Source organism: Neomonachus schauinslandi, chromosome 3 (genome assembly GCF_002201575.2).
Source record: "Neomonachus schauinslandi chromosome 3, ASM220157v2, whole genome shotgun sequence".
Lineage (NCBI taxonomy): Eukaryota > Metazoa > Chordata > Mammalia > Carnivora > Phocidae > Neomonachus > Neomonachus schauinslandi.
Window position 1 is genome coordinate 121,420,008 of NC_058405.1, and position 18,256 is coordinate 121,438,263.

Sequence of the window (18,256 nt, forward strand, 5' to 3'; positions counted from 1 at the left end):
CCTGCCCCCCTGCTTGCAGCTAGTTCAAGGTCCTGGAATGTAAACTGCTTTGCCTCTGACAAAGTAAAGGCAGTTCACTCAGGCACAAAGCTGAAGTTTAGGGAGTTCTTACAGAATCTGGAGTTTCATTAACCACTTAATGAACTGGGGAAATATCAGGGGGTAACAAGAACTTAAAATCGTAGAACTATAGCACTCAAAGCATTTTCCCTTCTCTGTTCCAAGTCCTTTATTTTATAGTGTTTCCTTAAGCCCAAAGTCATACACCTTTTACTTAAATTTAAAACACTCTAAAAATCTGCCAATATGTACTTTTTTTCTGATTTCAAAAAAGTACAAATGTTTAAGAAGGAGAAGAAAAAAACTTTTAGTTATACCCCACAGTAATAACTGTTAACACTTTGGTTTTTATTTTTCCAGACTTCTTTCTAGGCATATTGTATGTGTGTATGTGTACGTGTTTAATGCAAAAATGGGATCATAAGCCATTCTGCCATATATAATAGTGAGAAGCCCTGACTTTGGAATCAGGCCATCCTGGGTTTAGATCTCAGCAGTTCTGGTTAACAGCAAAGACTTTGGCCAGTTTCTTTCCCTGTAAAATAAGGATGATAATGTATCTATTCATAAGGTTGTGGATAATATAAAGGAGATAACTTATGTGAAGTACTTCATTAAGCAAATGTTTGATAATCTAGCCTCTTGTTCTCTTGTTCCTATGTTCTACCACACTGTCCCCTTAGCACCCTGCTTTCCTGTAGTTGGAGGGTGGGGAGTGTGAGGCGGGGGACGGGGAGGCACAGATAATGTTTTTATACACAAATTTCTTAAAATTTAAATTTATTAAACTCTGTTAGAGACATGTAAAGCTAAAATATTCTCCTGGATTTTCAGACCTTATATTTTTTATTCAAAGGTTTATATGACTTAAGTTTTATTAGGTAAATTCAGTTCAAACTAACCCCATTAACTTTTGTGTCTATTAATAGTTTCTAGGGCTTCTTTTGAAAATAGCTAAAATGAATGAAGTTCTTAACAGCCTTTTGGGTCCTTTTTAATGTGCTGTGTTCAGTGTATACATATATAAGTACTTTGTGTATAATGTAGATGTTCTTTTTAATGTGTATGTAGTTTTCATATTAATTATCACAAAAAGCAACATAATACATCATAAGTACCATGAATATCATATATAGTTATCCTATTTTATTTGTCTTATGCAAGGGGAATCTTATGTCACTTTATAATTTGCCTTAATTTTCTAGTAGAAATACAGTTTTGTCTCAAATTGATATGGAAGGTTAAATAGTGTCTAAAAATTCACTTAGAAGAGTAGCTTTAAATTCTGAGATTTTTATAATTTTATGTAATGAAATGTGAAAATTAAATGTTTATGTGCAAAATAGGCCCACAGTTAAATTTTATGACAAAGGAAGTAAATGTTCCTTTTTTTTTCCCCCTTTTCTCTAGCTCAACTGAGAAGTCATTTCCTTGGAGATCAACAGGTATGAGTTTTTATCATATAAAAAAATCTTTATTATGTCTTACACACACAACAAGAACAGTTTCATAGCCTGCTTTCTCGATTTACTGCCTCTTGGTGAAATAAGCCAGGCAGAGCCTTTACTAGTGACAATACTGAACTACTTTGCTTTGAAGTAGTTCTTAATTTACTTGATTGTTTTGAACATTGTGAAGTAGGTTTGTGTATGTCAGCTATAAAGAAAATTAAAGCATTGGACATCAACATATCAGTGTTATAATCACTGGACACTTAATATCAGCATATATTATCTAAGTATTTTCTTTTCTATCATAAGAAAGTACAGCAATGCCCTCACAAGAGTTACTGCATCACCTGGGAAAGTTGGCTAATCATTTATATAAATCAAGGTCTTTCCTTTCATAGTGTTTCCCACACTCAAGGGAAGAGTTGCCTTAAGCATTCATATTCTTTATGTACCCAGATGTAAAATGTATATGGTAGCTTCTAATATAGTCCAGAAGCTTCTGATGTAATCTCCTTATCTTTTTACCCAAATTCATTTCATATAAAGGACGAATTACATTAAGGAAGGTGTAAAGCCCCTTTCACAAATATTTGATGTCTTCATAGTAGATGTTCATTCATTAGTGTTTGTTGAACACCTACACCATGGACCCAGTCCTGTACACATCACTGGTCACACAGTGATGGGCACAACATACACGATCCTGAGCTTCCCATGGCGCTTATAATGTAAAGGACGATGTCATCAATATATAAATGGTAGAATGGGCCTTGAAATCTAAATACTTTGGCAATTTTTAAATGAGCTTTGAACTTGATTAAAACTCAAAAATCACCAAATGCCTGGTATCTGAGTTTACCAGAACCTGTTACCAGGATCTTGGTGTTATTCGTAGTGCATACAAGGCACTCTGCTCTTTTACAAAGAAGCTGTTCCCAAGAATTGTAGTGTTTATTCAGACCAAAGACATATGAGGAGCAACTTAGCAATAAGTCTCATAGCAATAGTTTAATATAAGGAAAGTCATGTCATGAAATAATATGCGGTTAGATTCCAGAAATATATTATGTGGAAAACACTGTTGTAAATGGACAACCTCCTCCTGAGATAGCTTTGCAGAGAAAATGGTACTGGAGCCTAGAGACTGATGGGCAGCCAGGCTCTGGAGAGCGCTTAGTTACTGCACAGCAAAAGAGACAGAAATGTCACATTCGAACATTTAAAACTGATTTGAGAGATGGTAAAATGCGCAAAGTCTAGATAGCCACATTGGGTCAAATTATAGAGATCTGTAAATACAACTCTAAATTGAACTCTCCTGCAGGTCATGGGGAACCACTGAAAATCCTCTGAACAAAAAGTCACCTGATTGAAATATTCCTCAGGAGAAATACCAGAACTATAAACTAATTAAAAAGTGATTTGAAAAATTTAAAGAAAAATGCAAAGCACACAGTGTAGTGCATTTGGTACTTGGTTGTGGCAAAAATTTACCACTTATATAAAATTATTCTGTAAGTTTATCTTTAATAGTGCATCATTAATTTATTCCAGAAATATTTCTTGAGAGCCTTAAACGGTTCTCTAGCACATAGTTGTCAAAGTTTAAAACAATATCCTTGTCCTCTTAAGTGCTTCAAGTCTAGTGGAGGTATGTAACTCTATACACTCAAAATTTCCTATAAAGGAAAACTACAGGTATATACCATATTTACTGATAGTCCCTATTTCTGGACATTCGGGTTGTTTCTAATTTTTTACTATTATAAATAACATTGTGGTAAATATCCCTGTATATAAAATTATATCTGTACTTTTGACTTACCTTAGGCTAGACTTTTAGGAAATAAAGTATTATGTAGAGTATATGAACATTTTTAAGACTCTTGTTATGTGTAACCAAGTTGCTTTCCTGAAAAGACTATATTATTTCTCCCTCCCTTTAGGTATGTAATGTTGATCCTCTTGTATTTCCTCATTTGACATCATCATTTATATTTCTTTCTACCTACAAAATATTAAAATCTCCTATATATTGCCCTTTTCTGTTGGAGTGGTTGTGTTTGATAGGTGAGAACTCTTTAAGCCCAAGCCTGATAGCTGTATCAGTCAAGTGGGGAACACCCAGCCCATGCCAGGTAATTCCATATGAGGGATTTGATATGGGAGGTTATGGTTCAGGTGCGGATTGCAGGGTTTGGGAGAATTAAACAGCATCTGAAACACACAAGAGACTGATCATACCCACAGCTGCTACCATTTCTAGGACTGAGGGGACAATGGGTTAGGTGGTTTGGTTTTTAAACTGGAGCACTGATGGGAGGTGGGGCAGGGGGAGATTTCCAGCATTAGCTGGAACCAGGAAGAAGATAAAGCCAAGCCAGAAGTGCTGCCTAGAGCCGAGCTGGAGAACATCTGGCTGAGCTGAGCTGAAACAGGCAAGTGGTGGTTTCTCACTACCTAAAGCCAGCCAGGCACAGGGTATAATTGTGTTGATTTGCATATAGAGAAAATGAACTTAGATCAGGAAGGACACATAATAGAGAATGAGATCTCTGGGCCCTTGATGTCCTTTCTACCTCCCCTCCCCTTCCCTCCCCTCTGGTACCTTTACTTATAAGCTTCAGTCATTTGACCACCACCTTCATGATTTACTAATGAGTTAAATATAGATAAAATATTATGTATGTGTGTCTGTGTATATTGTCCAAGTAGCTCCCTAAATACCTTAGTGTTAGGTATTTACAGTACAACTTAATACAACTCCAGTAATTCATCTGTCTTCACCACAGCTACATTTGTAAATCACACCTAATATAACTGTTTCATCCCTTACTTTTGTTGGAATACACTCTTAACCCAAACTCCTGTTCAGACCTGGCAGGTGTTACATTTACTTACCCTATTTTTCTTTTGAGGGAAGAGGAGTGCAGTAATCTTCAACCACTGCAATCACAACTACTGTTTACTCAACTTTCTATTATTTTAACTGTATTCATGTTACTTATGTGCTTTCTTAAATTTGCCTACTTTCAAGCCATACTTAGGACATTTAAGTTGTAACTATGGCAATAAGCTACAAAGATAAAGGTAGAAAATTGAAATTTGATTGTATGCATAAAAGAGTAAAATCTGATTTGTTTCATGTTTCTTTTTCTAAGTAGTTATAGATGTCTTTAGAGGTTTGATTGTAAATAAATAATGGCATAAAATGGCAGTTTTGCTGCTACTTTTCTGTAAAGTTTTAACTGTTATCTTCTCTTTACCACATTGCATGCAGAGATACTAAACATAGTATATAAAAATCATCTCATTTTTAGAATTTGGCAGTCCTGCCCAGAATAAGGGGCAGGGGTGGCTTAAAAGTAAAATATATATATATATATATATATATATATATATATATATATATATTTAAAAGGTCTTCAGTCTCCTCCGTGTTTAGCTAGACCTTGACAAAAGTAACATCTTTATTCAATTTTCTTGGTTTCTTAAATAAGAAAGGATTACGTGAAAAGATTTAGGATTGAAAGTCTCTTATTGTTCCTCATTTTGTTTAATATTTTGAAGTTTTCCTGCAGACAATTTCTCTACCTTTATATATATATTACAAATTTGACTTGAAAAGCTTGGCACTTCAAAAGTTTTTGAGCAGTCATGTGAATTGTTAGCAGGGCAGTGGTTTGATCACTACCTGGGAGAGATCCTTGCCTACTCAGGTATTTTCAGGATGGTACATTCTGTTGAAATGCCAGAAACGGAGACCAGCTGCTGAATTTTGTTTTAAATAGCTAACTCAGAGCAGAGTCATTTTCTAAGGAAGAGCTCAGGATGCCCTAGGCAGAAAAGATTTCCATTGCTTTATGATTCAGTTCAGCAGAATCCGTTTGCGCATTTGCTTGAGTTGGTTGGTTGGTTGTTTAGGTCCCTCAGTCGTTTGGTTGGTTTTTGTATTCGGGTTAGTAAGCTGTTGGAAAGTAAAAAAAAGCCAAAGCTTTTTAAGTTTGGTGCTCAAAGAGATGACTTCCCAAAGCATGAGGAAGAACCGTCCACTCTACAAAACATTTCTGTGTCCTCAGGCTGGTTGAGAAGGAATCTTGAGGAGAAGCTTCCCCAGAAGCATTTATACTTTATTGTTATCTTGCTTTACTGTTCTCCCTCTCTTCATTGTTCTGTATTTTCTAGTTTACCAGCATTACATATCTAATCTCTAAAAACATAAAATGCACATCCTTTTGTCTTTTGTAAAGAGAGTTTATCATTTTCTGTTTTGGCTTAGTTTCTTCCCTAGTCTTGCATCTCTTATAACCTTGCATTTTTGTGTTTTTTTATGTATGTTCTGCTAAAAAAAGAGTGAGGAAGGAGTGTTGTCTTAGTGTTCCTTCCTGTTTTCTCTTTTATTAGTGCTCCATTTTTCCATCATTCACATCTTTGTACCTCTTAAAAATTTATGTATTTGTACAATCTCTTATGTTCTGCCAAAATTTGAGGTAGCATTTGAGGACACAGACAGTAAAATAGAAGATAAACACTATAATCATGAAACTGTATAATAGAATAATAGGTAAAGAAGGCCTGAAGAAAGTGACATGCAAATATATGCACATGTAATTATAATTCTTCATGATGGAAAATATTATGCAGAGTAGCTTTTAAAGAAAAGAAAAAAAAACCTCTGGCTTACTTCTCGTTTTTAAAAAAGCACACCAATTTACTCACACACAAAAACAAAACAAAACAAAACACACCACCATACATAGTGTGTGTTACCTACCAGACAGAAGCTGTTGAAACCATAAATTGAGTCCTTTTGTCAAAGTGTTCATTGGTTGTTACTTAAATCCTCCAGCCACATCCTGCAAAGTGAATTGTGCCACACGTCGCAATTTCACAGTTTTTCTGTTCCAGGAAAAAAAATTACTATAGTCTAGGCAGCTTCCAGTTTTAGTACTTATGTGTAAAATGAGGAGCGGGGAGCAGCATGGCATCAGCAGGAGAAGCCTATCCTTCCCTCCTCACCGCCTCCCCGACCCCCCCTTCCCTGCAGATTAAGAGAAGGAGACTTCTTCTGAACCCCAGTGCACCGTCTGTTCCAACAGGCCAAAGAATCAGGTTCACTTGCACTTGAGAAATAGTCATAAGAGCAGATATTAGTGTATGTTAAATAACTGATTGGGAATTACTACTCCTAAGAAAGTAAAGAAGCCAAAAGATTAGTCTTTCCGAAAGCAACAAGTTTAGCAAAGGACACAGGAGAATGAAAGTAGGGAATTTCTGGTTGACCTAGAAGGCATTAAAGGGTAAAGAGACTTGAATCAGTCTTTTCCAATAAGTAATGAGTAGGAGAGAAAATATTAATGACTTCATACAGTTGAGGTAGTTGATATTTGGTAATAAATATGAAAGGGAATGAAAAAGATTATGATAAAACAGAAATTTTAAACTGAGAAGATGATTTAACTTCACAGTGCCACATCCGTTTACTGTGGAATATGTACTGGAGTGCCACAGTTTTCACATACTGTCCATTTAAATCATTATCGTGTGGTATGTACTGAGAGTAGTAGTTTGTGTATACTACAAAATTTAAGACTTTATAGGGATTAGGTTTTGCATTTTGTTCCTAAAATGAATGGACACAACTTTCTTCCACTATGGTGGGTAAAAAAAAAAAAACATAAATACTGAAGATAAAAGATAAATGAGAGACTAGCCCTGAGTCAATTTATCTTTCTTTTTTCCTCCATCTGGAGCAAGTAATTTACAACACAAAAAAGCATCAGCATATCATGAGATAAGATGCAAACTTAAATGGGAACACTTTATGCCTCAGTAGAAATGTACCAGATTTATAAAGGCGATAGAAGAGGAATCTATATTATACATGTTCATAAATAGGATATTAGGTTAGCAATCATGTATAAAGGACCATTATTTTATTAAGGATTTTGGATGTTATGATTTATTGTGGCTATAAATTGTATAAATGACAAATTTCATCATACATTCATTCCTTCCTATTTCTCTTCTAAATAACAGGAGGATACGACTTTCTGTGAAAACCGGCCAAGTTTTTCCTCCCTTATTATTTCAGGCCTTCTGAGCCACACAGTCATGATAGTCTTCTTACCACAGCTACAGTGAGGTAGCTTCCTGAATCACCACTATAAAGGTTCTCTTAACTTTTTAATGTTTCATGACTAAGGCCCCCCCCCCCCACACACACACACACCCCTTTGGGTTTGTTTTTAATTCAATGAGGATATATTATACATTATCCTATGACTTGGGTTTTTTCCTTAACAGCATAGTAAAAACCAAGCATGTGTTTCTGTATCAGTATATGAAGATCTGCCTCTTTTTAAATGGCTAAGTACCCATGGTTTAGAAAATTTATGTAAGCAGTCCCTAACTGGTAAATATTTGATTTTTCCCCAATTTTTTCTTTGACAAACCATGGTAAAAGTTTTCTCTGTACATCTGTCTGAGTGTCTTTGTCGATTACATTTTTTTAAGTGGAACTGCCTGGGCAAGGGTATATACGGGGGCTTTTTGAGCAAATATTGTCAAATTGCCCATCAAAAATGCATAATAATTTGTAGGAGGGGGTGAGACTTTTCCTCCGCCTTCTTAGGTTAAATGACTGGGGCGGGGGGGGCAGTGAATTTAACTGACAACAGTTAAATTAATAGAAAAGTAATCCCAAAGTATTCATATTCACACAGGAGTTCACAAAAGTAGTTTACCTAAATGGCTAAAGTTAGGAGTTACTACCTAACTTAATGGAGTAGAGGAAGTGGGCAGAAAAGGCTTCTGTGGGGAAAAAGAAATGGGTTTCTAGGGGAACAAACGGGTATAAGAAATCTTGTGAAAATGTTTGTTTATGCAGGTGCAAGTGGTCCTCCCATTTTTTTCTTCATGCCATATATCTCCCCCAGGGGAAATCCATGGCAGCCTCACTCCCAGAAGTTTCTGCTTTTGGTGAAATAAAGGATACTCCATGAAGGCTTCTTAAATATTCGTTAAATCAGAACATTACACGGGGACCAGCATACCACTGACGATTCCTTCATTTGATTAGTTCTTATGGAAGTTGGGGATCGACCTGATCTTGGAATTTAATAAAATTCCTGTCTTTCTTTTCCTTTCGTATCTGGATCAAAATGATCACATACATTTTTCTGTCAACAAAAATGCAACAACCACTACCAGAACAAGCAAAAAACAAACTTTTTTTGCCATTGGAGGTAATTCAAGTACCAATACCTCATTCCAGAGGTTCCCATCTTTGCTGTACGTTCAAATCACCTGTGGAGCTGTTCAAGTCTGGGGCCTGAACCAGGCATCAGCGGTCTTTGAAGATTCCACGTGATCCCACACTGCAGTCTGAGAATACTGCCTACTCATAAGTAAATTAATTTAATTAGTGGTAATTAAAGAAAAGAATTAAAAGTTTATCCTGCCAGTCCTGTACAGATTATATTTTAGGATAACCAAATAACCCTGGCCATTAATAGCTATTTTAAGATAACTAAAATATACCAAAGGAATTTCTGCTGATAAATGTAGGAAGAACAATAAAATTAGAAAAATCACCAATTTGCATCCTCTAATGAAATAAATGATTCAAGCAAAAATTGTCCGTGTATGCAGAAACCTCTGTATTTTCGATCCTGGTTGCACATTAGAACCACCTCGGGAGTTTTTAAATTCCTAATATTCAGACCACAGCTTAGGCTGATTGAATTGGAATTCCTGGGCGTGGGACTCAGTCAGCAATAGTTTCTAAGCTCTACAACCACCCCCATCCTAGGCGATTACAGTGTGCATTAGGAGAGAGGTTTATAGTGAACTTGAAAATATGGAAAGACCAGACTGCCATCACTTGAATTGGCTGACTCATTGTAACAACTGTAAAAGTTACAATATGACACGATGTAAAGTACACAACACCATAAAGTATTCTAACCACAAAAGTTTGACCTGAAAGCTTTTAGCTCTAACTTTCTGCTTAAAAGACACACAGAGGTTAAAAGATATATAAATGCCACCATGAGAAACCCACACGCTAATTCAGAATGTGGCGCATCCTGAGTTTATTGCTGTGATTTCCTCAGTGAGCCAAGAAAATGAAAATGAGGGTATGGGAGCCCCTTTTTAGATTTAAGGTACTAAGTAACAATCATAGTCCAACACCATCAGTAAATCTTATTTCAGCCTGACTAATACAAGCCAACTGAAGAAAAATTTTTGAGACATCAGGAAAATTTGACTGTGAACTCATTATATGGTATGATGGAATAAATGTAGTTTTTTGAAGTCCTTATTTTACAGAGCTACATATGGAAGTATTTAGAGTCAAAATGATCTGATGTGAGGGATCTGTTTTAAAATTCTATAACAGAAGAAAGGAAAAAGATAAATGGAGCATAAAAAGTATGGCATAATGTTGTTAATTATTAAATTGGGAAGGTTGTTAATTACACTTCTGTTTTCTTTTTTTTAAGATTTATTTATTTATTTTAGAGGGAAGAGAAAGAGAGAGAGTCCCAAGCAGACTCCACACTGAGCATGGAGCCTGATGTGGGACTTGATCCCAGGACTCTGAGATCATGACCTGAGCCAAAATCATGAGTCAGGCGCTTATCCGAATGAGCCACCCAGGCGCCCCTTCTCTCTCTACCTTTATGTTTGAAAACTTTAATTTTAAAAGACTGAAATACAAATTCTTTAAACAAAAGGTTCAGCATATTGGGGATGAAACTAGTACATCAGAGTGACACATGTTAAAGCCAGCCAGCTGTTGGCCATGCTGCCAGTGTGAGCCATGACACAAATGATCCACTATGAGATGAATGACAGTTTCCAGCCAGTAGACGTTACTTAATGTTTATTTCCACAGAGTGGGATTTTGTTAAATGAATCCTAATTTCAGCTGAATTACCTATAATGTGCGGACATCAGCCTTTCTGCTAGTTTAGAACTCTGCATTTATCGCTGTTTTGTGCAGGTTCTAGGTAGCTTCATGTACACATCTTAGCTACAGACACTTTCACAGCCTCACTAATTAGCCATAAGGCAGTTGCGCTATAAAAGATAAAATCATGAAAAAAAATAGAGATATTCATTCAAAGGAAATAATGAAATAAGAAAAATGAATAGCAAAATGTAGAGGACTATGGCAAAAGGCAAAATATTTGAATACATTCAAATTGTGTAATGTAGAGTCATGGCAATACTGCTTTTATTTTGCGGATTGTACCTAAGCATTTATCTTCAAAGTCTTTGGTTGATAGCATTATACACTTTTGCTTGTTGCTGTGTCTCCTTGTTGGCATCACACTTTCTCTTTTTTCTTCATTAAGAGGGGCATCAGATTTCAAATACTAGGATTCATCTCTGAAACTGAATTTTGTGTTGTGCTGTGATAAGCCTTCTACACTGTTGTTTGTTCTTGGCATATTGTGTTTGTGTTGAAATTGCTTATGGTAAAGTAATCTATAGCAAAGATGCTTATAGTGAAAAGACTGGACAAGGTTTGCGGATGAGTCGCAACCACCAAATAAGAATATTCGCATTCGAATATTCGAATGTTCTTACACCATTTACACATACTGTATGGGGATGTATGTAACACACCCCCATAAGACTTAAATACACTGAATTAGAACTTTTTTTTAGAGAGAGAGAGCACATGCACGGGGTGAGGGACAGAGGGAGAGGGAGGGAGAGAATCTTAAGCACACCCCACGCTCAGCGCAGAGCCCAACACGGGGCTCGATCTCAACGACCCTGAGATCGTGACCTGAGCCAAAATCAAGAGTCCAATGCTTAACCAACTGAGCCACCGAAGCGCCCAGTAAGGTAGGACTTTGTATTAAAATCACATATCCAGTTTTAGCCTCTAACGTTTTATGTTTAATATAAACATGTTAAATAAACATTTAAGTGTTCTCATGCTCTTAATGATATGTGAACAAATATTCTATTAACTACCTAAAATAAAATAGAAAAGTACCAAGTTTAGGGCCGCCTGGGTGGCTCAGTTGGTTAAGCGACTGCCTTTGGCTCAGGTCGTGATCCTGGAGTCCGGGGATCGAGTCCCACATCGGGCTCCCTGCTCATCAGGGAGTCTGCTTCTCCCTCTGACCCTCCCCCCTCTCATGCTCTCTCTCTCTCTCTCTCATTCTCTCTCTCAAATAAATAAATAAAATCTTTAAAAAAGAAAGTATCAAGTTTAAAAGCTCGTTTTTCCATTACCACCTCCTCAACGCACAGAGCCACACTTCCTCAGTTTACAGTTGTTGCTTTGGGAAATGTCAGAAAGGCTACCGTCTGTAACCCCACATTTCATTCGTAAGCCAAAGTTAGTCTGCATTTAGCTCTATCTTGATAATCTTTACCAAAAAAGATAACTCAATAGAAAATTTACAGTAAAACCTAGTTTCAGAAGACCTATTCATTTCTTTTTGATAGGAATATCATCCTACCCTTACAGATTTCTATGGGTTTTTTTTTTTTAAGAAGTTTTCTTGGGGCACCTGGGTGGCTCAGTCAGTTAAGCATCTGCCTTGGGCTCAGGTCAGGATCCCCTGGGATCCAGCCCAAGTCGGGCTCCCGGCTCAGCTGGGAGTATGCTTGTCCCTCTCCCTCTGCACCGCCCCGCCCCCCCCCGCCCCTCCCCCCCCCCTGCTCTCTCTCAGATAAATAAATAAAATCTTTTTTTTTTTTTAAAGGAAGTTTTCTTGGTTTTTTGTTTTGGGGGTTTTTGTTTTAACAGAGGGAATCTATCTTATATTTCGTACTATCAAATATACCCTTTTCTATATTTGGTAACATTTTTTTCCCTAAAAGGAATAAAGTATGTCTTTGAAAAAATATTTGAATGATTTTTGAGCACTTATGTTCCATAGATCACTGATTTTTTTTACATCACAGAAAATCCTTTATTCTTTTTTTAGCTTTCTCTGTAGGAAGCAAGAGGCCCATGGCCTTTTATGAGCACCTACTTGTAAACTCAGTGTTAGAAACTTGACATGTGTGATCCATTTCTTTTCATCTTTATAATTCTAAATTCCTTATTTTTCTAGTTTTCCTCTTACATATATAAATTCTTTATGGTAAGTGTGACACCTGTATTTTAATTCATCCCTAGACTAAAAATACTTGATAAATACCCATTTTAATATGACTATTTGCAGAAAGACCTTTTTTTTTCCTAATAATTATTTTTTAATCATTTTGTATTCCTGAACAGAATTCAGGAATTTTAAAATATTTATGAAGAAGAGATCTCTCTGGTGACATTTAAAACTATAAAATACTTTTTAGATTTGCATTATAGAAATTAAATAAAGTGCTTTATACCAGCTTATGCAGAAACTGAGTTTGCTTAAGCCACAAAATTGAATCCAGGCTGATGAGCTTTTACAGTGGATTTCAAGGCAAGCTAATTGATGTTTAGAGCAAAGTTTAAAGTGAACTAGAAGACACTTCATTAATGGTTTCCATTTTCCAGGACTTTTCACTCAACATTTTCTAGATGAGTAAAATTTTTAGAGCCACTATCTTAATATTTAAAAGATAGCATAAGTATGCATAAGACCCAAGAATCTAGATACATTCAAGAGAACCAGACTAGAAATAGTTTCAGTAAACAAGATCTGTCCATTCTCGCAAGTTTTTGCTTTCATTAAAGCCCAGCTTTTAAAGGATATCATATGTGTATAGTAATTTATATTTGAGTCAACAAAGTCCAGGTATCTATAATCTTAAGATATCAGTCAATGTCTATCTGTGTCTGTGCATCAAAGAATGTTTTTATGATTCATGTTTCCATCACCCTATTCACATTTCCACTCAGCAACAATATTTCCCGATGATCTCATTTCCTCTGATAATAAGGTTACCTGCTGTAGAAGTGAATCGTGTACATCAAAGAAGTTACTGAAGAGGAGAAGTCCTTTCAAGGCCATCATCCGTGTCCTCTTCCAGAATTTGGCCTAGAGCTTTACTTCTTAGCCATAGAAGGCACTGGAATATTGCTGTAGCTCTGTGGAATGTAGACTCCTTCCTGAACCTGTCGCCTTATAGGAAGCCAGAGTACCATAGCCAAACAGGAAGTTGAGTCCCCACAAGACAAAATTTTCTACTCATATTTTCATGAAGAGTATGAAAGCCTAACCTCACCTCACAGGCCAGAGTTGGAAGAAAAGTGAGCTACTCCATTTCCTTAATTGTCAAAGACCGCATCATCTGCCTTAACACTGCATTCTATTACCATCCCAGGAGTCCTGCCAAAACTCACATTACACTATCTTTTATGTAAGGGCAAACCTTTAAACACCATAGCAACTCAGAACAGGCACAAACAAGGAGAATCTAGCAAAAAGTTATAATATGCTGGACTGTGAAAGACTAGTTACAGAGTTATATATACTAAAAATCTCCTTACTGATCTCTAGGTTCCTGTTTCCATGGTGATTTTACACATTGTACAGACCTCCGTTTCGTATACCAAAAACAGTAAGACACGTAGATTAACAAAACAGAGGAATTTCAGTAATTTCAAGTTCTTTAGAGAGACCTTAGCCTTTTCCTGAGCATATTTTTATGCACACTTGGTGTGTATTTGGGAGATAAATCATAATACACTTTGTATTTTATCTTTCACTGTGAGCTTAATGGTGGATAATACATGAGATTTACGTAGCCCTACAGCATTACTGTCCCTTACCCACTAGTATTTTCTTAGCTGCAGCCTTCTACTTTTTCTAATTAATTGCCCTTGTTTAGGTGATACTGGGGCACTCAGATGAAATGTAACAGGCAGGATGGACCATGTTTCCAATAATCTCCCATTCATAAACACAAATGGAGATTATTTCATTCTTCCTTGAAGCTTGTTCAAGTTCCATATTCTTAGACATGCATTTTCATAGAAGATGCTAATTTGATGTTTGAAAATGCCCCATAAAATATTTCTGATGTTCCACAAAACATGTTTGTGAAAAAATAACACATGTTCTTCAGTACACAGATGAAAGAAGTAGCGTTGACATTCTGTTTGCCATTTTTGCTCATCAAAACATCTCTCAATTTCATGTTCTCATTGCACTAACTCACAACATGTCAACTATTTAACTCTAGTTTATAGCAGTGATCATGAAACGATCCCATCCTGTAAGACTCTGTGGTTTCTCTGGTAAATTTGACTAGTGTCTTCTTTCATTCCTCATAGCACATGTTTTTAAAAGACATTCATTTTAAAGTAAGACTACATAGATAATACATAGTTAATAATTTTGAGCCTTACCCTACTACAATAAGAATACCTTCTATAGTAATTGGGAACTGGGTCTTCTTACTACAGGAATAGTGACTATGTGTATATACATTTACGTGTGTGTAATTTAGGAATTACAGGTTTTCAAGGAAGCAGTAAATAATAGTAAAACAGTGTGAAAATAATTTAACTTTGTCTTAATGATTGAGAAGAAATATCAATATCTTTCTGTCTTTGCAGATATGCATTACATTGGGCTTCATTATAGAAGTAGAAAAATGAAGATCTACTTGATAGTTTAGAATTGATTGCTTTATAGCTCACTAATAGGATAATATATTATCATAATAGTTATAATATGGTAAATACATGTATTTATCAACTTTTTAAAACTTTAACTTCAGTATTTACTTAAAGCTAAAAAATAGGGGCACCTGGGTGGCTTGGTCAGTGGAGTGATCTTGAGGTGGTAGGCTTGAGCCCCATGTTGGGTGTAGAGATTACTTAAAAATTAAAAAATCTTTTAAAAAAATGAAATTTAGACCCTGTTCTCTAAATAACTCAATTATTTAAATCTTCAAATACTTTTCCACATTCTATTTTTTTGAGGTGTTGCATTTAAAAGTATAAGAAATGGGTGCCTGGGTGTCTCAGTTAAGCATCCAACTCTTGATTGTGGCTTAGGTCATGATCTCAGAGTTGTGGGATCGAGCCCCACATAGGACTGTGCATCCAGCAGGGAGTCTGCTTGAGATTCTCTCTCTCCCTCTGCTCCTCTCTCGCTCTGTCTCTCAAATAAATAAATCTTTAAAAGTATAAGAAACAGGTGCTAATATTTAGAGAGGGTCCTTGGTTGTATTACTTTCAGGGTAATTTTATTTATTTCGTTTGTTTTTGTATTTTTTTGAGATACTAATTCTTTTAATTAAGGTGACCAGTATGGAATCCTGTATCTCACAATTTGTGCTTGCTCTGTTTAAGATTATTTATTTTAAACAGCTTCTTTCAAAGGAGAGTTTAAATGAGCACAATTGTTTGTCACATGATTTGTAAAAAAATATTCTACTGAATGAGGAGACAGAATTGCTGAGGTAGATTTTTAGGGTGCCACTTTCTCTTTTCCTATTTAAATACCAGGTCCTAATAGTTTAAAAAAAAAAAAAAAAAGCATACATGGAACTCTGATGGGTTTTGGTTTCCATGGTGATAAGTTTTCAGCTCCTGACACGGCATACCACCTAGTGTTTCCAGGCCAAAAGCTTTGATGTATTGGTGTCCCATGTTTTATCTTGTACTAAAGCTGAAGCTAAGAACTGTCTAAACCTCTTTTTCTTTTAAAAAATGGTACATTTTCCACATATGAGAAGTCTTGGAGCTCCCACAGGGGTGCTTCCGTATCTACAGATGGTTGCCGTTTCATATTTGATGTGTCAGAGCTCCATTTTGGATGAAGCCACATGGACTGGGGCACAGCCCTGCTGTCAGGCCGGCCCTTGTGTCACTATTCCCTGGCACATCAATTCTGTGTAAAACTTCTAGCCTAGCAAACTACGTATTTTCCTTAGTCCTTAATAAAATTCCATCCAGAAGTGATGCATAAGAATGTGTAGAACCCTAGAAACTCGTTAACAGAAGACTTACAAATGAAGCCGATCACTCCCCAGGATTATCAGCCTGACAGAGCCTCAGATCAGGTTTCAGTGTATACCAGGGAAACCATATACAATCTGTAATCTTTATTGAAATTCCAAACTGAAGAATTCAGAACTGTCACAGAACTCTACCACCTAGAAGTGTACTGTCAAATAATAAATCAGGAGACAGGTCATTAAAAACCTGTATTAAGAATGTCAGCAAATCTTTCTGGAGGCTAGGAAACAAAACCTTGGATTGAATTCAGCGTCAAGCTAAAGGTTTAGAATGCAGTGGGGGCTCCCAGCTCTCCTATAAAACTTGTATTCACTTTGTAGCAAGTTTTTATGTAATACTGTCATTAGATTTAGCTGATTAAACTTATCTTCTTACAGATGTGCCAAATACTGGTGTAAACAAACCTAGAGTTTCTGACGCTGTCCACCCCAACAACTATCTCATCAGGACAGAGCCAGAACAGGGGACTCTTTATTCACCAGAACAGACATCTCTCCATGAAAGTGAGGGTCTGTTGTATTATCTTTTAAGTATCAGATTTGCTTTTAATGTGTGCTATTTGAAAATGAGTATCAGAAGTGTAAAATAAAGATATTTCCTGCTGGTTTCATTCCTGCAGGATCATTGGGTAACTCAAGAAGTTCAACACAAATGAATTCTTATTCTGACAGTGGATACCAGGAAGCAGGGAGTTTCCACAACAGCCAGAATTTGACTAAAGCAGAAAATAGACCGCAGCATTCATTCATAGGATCAACCAATAACCATTTGGTGAGGAATTCAAGAGCTGAAGGACAAACACTGGTTCAGGTAAGCCAAGCACATCAAGATCCTTGTAAAGAAATACCCTCCTAACTGAATATCTGTTATAAGTATTCTTTATTAGATGTAAAATCAATACATACAATTTTGATCTTATAGAATGGACAAAGTAGCAAAATCATTTTAACATTATTCAGGTCTGTGATATTAAAAAAAAAAACAAAACCTTGGAATTATTTATAAACTCATATTAATGAGTTCTGATAAATTCCAGATACAGGAGAGTAGTTCTTTTAGGAGAAGCAAGTTTGTCATGAGAGGAACAGTCCAGGGCAGGAGTATGAGAAAACTGGGTGGAATGTTGTAGTCCCTTTAGGGGTTGTGCGTTCCTAAAAATACTAGAGCTACAATATGTTCTAGAGAGGCCTACAGGGCAAAGCACTATGCCCGCACCTGAATAAAATGGGACTGGCCTGTTCTAACCAAAGTTTTTTGCCTTTGGAATTCACCTTTGGAATTGTTCCCTGAAATCACAATTTTTTGTTAGAACGTAGATATTCTTGCCTATAGAAAGTTATCATACATAAGTTGGTCAAAAAAATAAGATGGCCTATGTATGTATGTACAAAAACTCCTTAGCTCCTCACTCACTGCCACTTTATTCACATCAGTCCACTAGCGTGGCCCGAGTTAATGAAAGCAGTAGGATACTGAGTGGCAGTAACCAGTGAGGATAACGATCTGTCCAAGTACCCCAGTGAGTTCTCTGGAGCTGAAAAATGGCAAGATCATCCAAGAAGTTAGGCAGACGCTAATCCTTCCATAATGTGCTAGAGGAAGGCCAACACCACAGTGGGCCAGGTTTTGCGAGCCAAAGGAGGAACACAAGAGGGCTTTGGCACTTTGGCTCAACAATTTAGAAGAAATGTTTAAGTAATGAGAAATATTCCTATATGAAAAGAAACAAAATCATATAGTGCATGAATTTTTTTTCTTGTCCCGTCATCATGTTCCTAGTGCATGAATTTTTAAGCCAAGCTGTAACCCC

At 36.3% G+C, this 18,256-nt stretch overlaps 1 protein-coding gene across 5 annotated transcripts in view; it reads left to right on the forward strand.

Moving 5' to 3' along the window:
- PKP4 (plakophilin 4) overlaps positions 1-18,256 on the forward strand; it is a 234,035-nt gene that overhangs the window by 157,338 nt on the left and 58,441 nt on the right. For 3 of the 5 annotated variants that reach the window (XM_044913652.1, XM_021703316.1, XM_044913651.1), the window contains exons 4-6: positions 1,471-1,505; positions 16,824-16,949; positions 17,066-17,256. In XM_044913652.1, coding sequence (XP_044769587.1) covers positions 1,471-1,505; positions 16,824-16,949; positions 17,066-17,256 — 352 coding nt within the window. Of the gene's footprint in view, positions 1-1,470; positions 1,506-16,823; positions 16,956-17,065; positions 17,257-18,256 lie in introns of those variants that run through there. The other 2 variants (XM_021703314.1, XM_021703320.1) reach the window with 2 other exon arrangements.